This window comes from Vespa crabro, chromosome 2 (assembly GCF_910589235.1).
Source record: "Vespa crabro chromosome 2, iyVesCrab1.2, whole genome shotgun sequence".
Classification (NCBI taxonomy): Eukaryota; Metazoa; Arthropoda; class Insecta; order Hymenoptera; family Vespidae; genus Vespa; species Vespa crabro.
In genome coordinates this window covers 15050637-15057410 of record NC_060956.1, presented here as the reverse complement: position 1 = coordinate 15057410, position 6774 = coordinate 15050637, and the positions used below count along the sequence as shown (strand labels likewise).

The following is a 6774-nucleotide window of genomic DNA, read 5'->3' as shown; positions in this document are numbered from 1 at the left end:
AGTAATTTTTCCGCCATCTTGATAAGGTAATTTTTTATGATTAAAATTTCCTTTCTAAGAAAAAAGCCATAACATATAGGCCTGTTAAATAAAATTGAAAACATGGTGGAAGATAATAAATGAATAGATATCTTAAAATATTTCGTTCTAAAAGTAAACAAAATTTGACAAAATCGATTTGAATTTTGAAATTTGTAGTTGTCTAATCGAGCAAATTTTTTTTTTATAATCGACATTGATTAAAAAATCAAAAAGTTCTCTACGATATTATTGAAAAATCAATAGTTTTTTAATAAAATAATTATTTTATGTTATATATTATGTATTTATATTTAAGAAAATTAATAATATTTTATTTATAATATAAGAAATTTAATTTTAAACATGTATTTATATTTAAGAAAATTGATAAAATTGATAAATTTTTTCGATGTAATAGCTGAATAATGAAAATAAAGTGTATGCTATAAAAAAGTCTAAAATCGATCTCAACTTTAGATCTTATTTTATTTTTTGCAAATTTTAATTAATTATTTATTTTCTATATACCCAAGATAATTTTCTTATGTATTTAATTTAATTTTAATTTTCGTTTTCCTTTTTGGTTTTTATTATATTAATTGCGATAAAATAATTTATTATTGAACGCAACGCAAATACTATCGTGTTGATTGACTACATTTCATTTCGATTATATCAAATAAAATATCAGATATATATATATATATATATATATATATATATATATATATATAAATTCAATGTTAATTATACTCAGATTTCATGTTACTTCGTGTCATTAACGTTTATTATCTTGTTAGCTAGAACGTGCTTGCACGTCAAAATTGAAGGGTTCTTCGAGCTTCATTATATAGATTATCTGCACGATATTCGTGCTAAAAATGATAATATAAAGGCACAATAATAAAAAAACTGATAATTAAGAGTCCTTCTGCTGTCTATCATCATTAGCTTTTTAAAGAAATGGTCAATAATAAATTATAATATGGACGATGGTTCGATACTTCGATGTAGTTTTTGATAGCACACAAATACGTATGACATCTAAGCGAAAGGATCTTCCCCATTCATATTCGAAGCGTAAAATGACGTAAATAGTCCTATTCCAGCTGAATCGATCGAACGAACGAGTCTGCGTGTTAGCAGAGGCGCCATACGACGTCCTCATACGCTTCTTCGTCACTGACGAATTTGTTCATCGTAGTATTGCCGGTCGTGACGCTCTTGGAAATTTTTCTTTGAAATAAGAGAAATTTCTTCAAGGAAAGTAAGTAAAATCATTTTCTATTTTCTAACACATTTTCTATGTCATTATTACTTTTTGACATTCCATTTTTGGATTTTTGAAATCAACAATTATTTATTTTATAATATTTGTTTCTCCTAGACTGACTTATGTCCATATTTTTCAATAGTAGCTTATAAAGATTCATTCTTTTAAATTATTAATGCATATAACATTTTTGCAAATTTTCATGAAGTTTTCTTAACAATCAAATGATTAGAAAACATATGTTAAGAAAAATGAATGTTTCATTTACCTTACGATTTTCATAGATTTCTAACATGCCGTCAGTGCGGCGGATGATCCTGGGGCATGTCATGTCCGGACTATATACGAAACTTAATCGTACGAAAAAATTGCGGGGTGATTTATTAGAAACACCGATGAAAAGATGTCTCTCTACTTTCGACATTACTTTGCTTGGTGAGTATCACGTTTCATATAAAAAACATTGTTCTAAAAATTAATTATTTTGTTTACAATAAATAATTTACACGATTTGCATTAAATCTGTTCTATGAGAAAGAACGACTAATGCGATTATCTATCCATATGATTAAAAATACATCAAATGATAAAATATAAGCTTTTTTAAGCTAATATAAATTAGTAAAAATGTAAATTACATCGTCACATACTCGGTAGAATTTTCCATGTTTATGTTAAAGAAATAAAGAAATTATTCATATTTCTTATATGTTATCAGGTGTCGGGCATATGGTCGGAGCTGGAATCTATGTTCTAACAGGAACGGTGGCTCATGATTTAGCTGGACCAGGTGTAGTTCTCAGCTTTCTTCTAGCCGGTATAGCTTCATTGTTAGCTGCTCTGTGTTATGCCGAGTTTGGTGCGAGGGTACCTAAAGCTGGCAGTGCTTATGTTTATACTTATGTTTCTATCGGTGAATTTTGGGCCTTCGTTATCGGTTGGAACATAATATTGGAGCATATGATTGGTACGTCTGGTAATTTTATTGTGTAACTTTGTAGTATTTCAGTTCTTATAAAAAATATTATGTATCAATTTAAATCAGGTGCTGCATCCGTGGCAAGAGCTTGGAGTGGTTACGTCGATTCCTTGGCAGGAGGAGCGATTAGTAATTATACTCATCGTTTAATGGGTGGTTATACAATGGGAGAACCACTTGGTACAATGCCGGATTTCTTGGCATGCGGTTTATGTCTTGTTTATGCAATGCTCCTAACATTGGGAGTGAAATGTTCAGCAGCCGTTAATTCTCTCTTGACTTTGGTTAATTTAGCTGTCATGATACTGACGATCGTTTTGGGAATTTATTACGCAGACATCTCGAATTGGAGCAACGAAAACGGTGGAATTTTTCCATATGGTTTTAGTGGCGTACTTGCCGGTGAGTCGTCGCTATTTTAAGAAAATTAAATGCGATAATGAAGTCATAACTGAAAATAGTTTCAAGCTACATATTTCGAATCGAAAATCTTCTCTCTATGTTTTATTACTTTCTTATTTTTCCTATTTCGATCGTCTCATTTAGGCGCAGCAACGTGCTTTTACGCTTTCGTTGGCTTCGACTCGATTGCAACATCCGGAGAAGAGGCACTTGACCCAGGACGAAGTATTCCGTTAGCAACGATTCTTTCAATGGCTATTGTCACTATTGGATATGTGATGGTTGGTGGTGTTCTTACATTGATTGTACCTTACTGGAACATCAACCCTACTGCAGCACTTCCTGAAGCTTTCGCATCGAGAGGTATACCATGGGCTAAATATGTGATTAGGTGAGTCAAATAAATATTAGCATCAAATAAATATTGAGTTGGTCAATAAGTAATGTAAAAATTTGCAGTATTTTATAACAGAATAAATAACACAGTATATTCAATATCTTTTTTACTAAAAATTTCAATATTATTTATCGACTAATCCAATAATTATTAAATAAAAAATGTCAGAATCATTTTAAAAATTGTATTCCTTACAGTATCGGTGCACTTTGCGGAATGACAACGACTCTCTTCGGTTCGCTCTTTTCCTTACCAAGAACAATGTATGCCATGGCAAATGATGGTCTCCTTTTTGGTTTTCTCGGTTATATAAGCAATCGTACTCAAGTACCAGTTCTCAATTTGATGATTAGTGGAATTTTTAGTGCGTTGATTGCTCTTCTTTTCGATTTACAACATTTAGTTGAGTTCATGTCTATTGGTACTTTCTTGGCGTATACCATCGTGTCGGCTAGTGTCATAGTACTCAGATATCGTCCTGAAAAAAATACACCTGCTGCTTCTACTGCCGGTACACCGAGCAGTCTAGCTTCACCACCTACAGAGGGTGCAGATTTTAATAGTGATTGCAACAGCATTGCATCGGCTGATGCCGAGGTACATACACATACATACATACATAAATAGACATATATGTAAATAAATATATAAAATTTCTCTTTTTTCGTTTGATTTCAAAACATATGATATTTTCACAGCTTCTGGATTCCAGCGAAGGTGTTGGAAAATTAAAACCACGATACAGTTGGTTAGCCAATTTCTTAGGCAATTGTGAGCCTGGAACAGCCGTGGCTATTACTGTAACAATTTATACAACAGCCAGTGCTTCACTTTGCCCGCTTCTAATACTATTGTTCCAATCATCTTTTGAATCTGCATGGAACGATTACTTTGTCTTGGTCAACGTGATCATTCTTATAATCGGTAGTAAGTTATAATCCTCTAGAATGATGCATTTATTGCAGAAATAAATTATATCAAATTTAATATTTTGATATTGTGTTTACAGCTTTGTTAGTGATTGGTGCACATCGACAAAATCCACCAAGTGGTAAATTTCAAGTACCGATGGTACCTTTGATTCCAGCTTTAAGTATTCTTTTCAATGTTGGTTTGATGTTTCATTTGTCTTTATTAACTTGGTTACGATTTTTCGTCTGGATGATAGTAGGTAAGTTGATAATGTTTTTTCCGATACTTTTTACATTTTTAATATATACATTTTTCTTATATTTTTTCATTTTTATATTTCTAGGAATGCTTATTTACTTTTTGTATGGTATTCACTATAGTAAGGAAGCAGTTAGTCCAAATTCATATTCAGTTTTAATGGCTAGTTCGGAAGCAGTAAGAGGTGCTAAATGGGGTGCAATGTTACGCGTTAATCAAAAAGTTGACAAAGTACCTATTCTTGACGAGAACGAACATTAAAACTAGTATTACAAGCAAAAGGTTTAAAAGTAGACAGTAAGTATAAGTGTAGTAACAATGTGGAAAAGAAAAAGAGAAAGAAAGAGAAAGAGAGAAAGAGAGAGAGAACAAAGATAAAAAAGTAATAACAAAGAAGATATAAAAAAAAAAGTAAACTACTTTAGGAAGGTTTCCAATTCTTTTACAAGAAAGAAGTTATTTTATCATAGACGTTATGTATAATCATATGAATGATTATTTTTTCATAGAAAGTTGAAAACTAAAGATCAAAGAACTTGACATTTTTAAATGCAAAGAAAAAAATAGTCTTTGTGATTCGAGAAACTACAAAAAGATTTTCAATACATTGAATATGATGAATTTAATTTTCTTTCGATCAGGATTGTGCTTTTTTAGAATTGACTAGTATCCGTATACGGTTGTAAATAATGGTGCTTTAAGTAATGTATTTAATGAATCTATGTTTTAAGATCTCCTCGTACCAATTCGTATAGATCAGCTTTGATGAGACTTTCAAATCTGTAAGACTGGTAATTTTTGCTAATACTTATCCTGACGAGCTTGCAGCGAATCTTTCAAAATATACACTATATCTATATATATAAATATATATAAAGTGTTAGAACATTAATTAGATTACGAGGAAGTATATACATTAAAACAATTAGTCTTCTTTATATTTAGTTACGCACAAGTTTGTTAAATGGTACAAAATATGCTTGTAATAATGCTGATTTACTGTAGTTCTATTTTTAAGAAAATATATTACAAATATTATATATCTATTATATATCTACATATATATATATATATATATATATATATATATATATATATATATATATATATGTAAATTATTGCAAAGTGGTTACGAGGATTATTAATAAGATTTTTGTTTGGAAGTATCCTTCTTTTGGTTTGTTTTATATAAAAATGATTAAAAACGAGAAATATTGTTTTGATGATACAATGATAGATTTCAATTGGCACTGTGGAAGATGATGTCATGTTATCGAGTTGACGCTTAGATGCAAACGTCCCGATAACAATTTTCATTTGAATATTTTCTCTACATAAGCGTACATAGGTAGGTCAAGATGAAAAGTCGAAGACAATGATATAACAGCGAAATGAATAATAAATATGTATCTTCGATATACTTTTACGTTTGCATCTAAGGGCTGAGAAATGGTGCCTTGGGAACGAGTAGACTATTTATAAAAATAAGATTTATGTATTTAAAAAAATGACAATAGATTTCGTCCGTAATACGACGATTATTAAGATTAAGATTATAATTGGATTTAACCGAGCAATTTGCTATTTTCATGGGCGTTTGCAAAAGGGAGAGGATTAGACAAAATGAACGAATACTCTCCGTCTCGTGGGACAATGAAAGTAATATTTTTTTGTAAATATGTCTTTTTGTAAAAAAAAACAAATCTCTAGATATAATGTTACAGTACAAACTTCAATCAAAACTTAAGTTTGCTTTTTTCCTATAAGTAAAGAAAAAAAAATTAAATAAAGCACCTCTCCTTCCTACGTCAACTAATAAGAGAATGATTATATTTGTTGCTTTTTTATTGTATACAGTTTCCTTGAAATAATCAATAACAAATGCTTTCTGTTGCAAGGACAATTTTGTTCACCAATGTTATTTATTTAATTATTTATATTATTTATTCTACTATAAAAGTTAATTTATAATAAATTCATTAATCGTGTATATCTATCTATAGATACACACACACACACACATATATATATATAAATAAATATATATATATACATTATACTGTCTACATGGTTTTCTGCTTTGTAGATGTAAAACAGATCATCTGTTATGACGAATATATTGAATCAACATTATACGTGGATATGGTTATAATTAATTATGTACTACCATCGAAGTGCCATAGAGTTATGTAACACTTGTATCTTTCGCTTAGATGGTAGTATAGCAGAGACATAAACTTATTGAAATAGTTAATCGAAATTAAAAGTTTAATAAGATGTGAGTATGTGTTTATAACGACATGTTATTATAGATTATTATAGAAAGTATACAAAAATAATGTAATCTGATTACTGTACAAATCGATATATACAATATGATGTTAGATGTAAGATAACTCCAACAACATAACTCCCTACTTGCTGTTCTATGATTTTCAAATTCTTTGTGCAATATTTCTACTATATTTAAAAATTAAAAATATTTCAAACAAATCTTTGCTATAAATATATATATATATATATATATATATA

General features: G+C 29.5%; 1 protein-coding gene across 2 annotated transcripts; it reads left to right on the top strand.

The window, feature by feature from the left end:
* Positions 1-1127: 1127 nt before the first annotated feature.
* Positions 1128-6735, top strand: LOC124422219 (cationic amino acid transporter 4). Of its 2 annotated transcripts, none has more exons than XM_046958362.1 (9): positions 1128-1288; positions 1579-1729; positions 2013-2261; positions 2340-2675; positions 2820-3066; positions 3270-3669; positions 3771-3996; positions 4082-4243; positions 4328-6735. In XM_046958362.1, the coding sequence occupies exons 2-9, from the start codon at positions 1588-1590 to the stop codon at positions 4501-4503; spliced, it is 1938 nt and encodes a 645-aa protein (XP_046814318.1). In that variant the 5' UTR covers positions 1128-1288; positions 1579-1587; the 3' UTR covers positions 4504-6735. The 2 variants fall into 2 exon arrangements, with proteins under 2 accessions (XP_046814318.1, XP_046814317.1); XM_046958361.1 differs by having other exon boundaries at positions 3771-3999.
* Positions 6736-6774: the final 39 nt, after the last annotated feature.

Excerpts from the sequence above, each read along its gene's own strand:
- LOC124422219 (XM_046958361.1), top strand. The coding sequence starts at position 1,588 with ATGCCGTCAGTGCGGCGGATGATCCTGGGGCATGTCATGTCCGGACTA. Across the intron at positions 2,262-2,339 it reads AATATTGGAGCATATGATTG|GTGCTGCATCCGTGGCAAGA; the intron begins GTACGTCTGGTA and ends AATTTAAATCAG. Across the intron at positions 2,676-2,819 it reads TTTTAGTGGCGTACTTGCCG|GCGCAGCAACGTGCTTTTAC; the intron begins GTGAGTCGTCGC and ends CGTCTCATTTAG.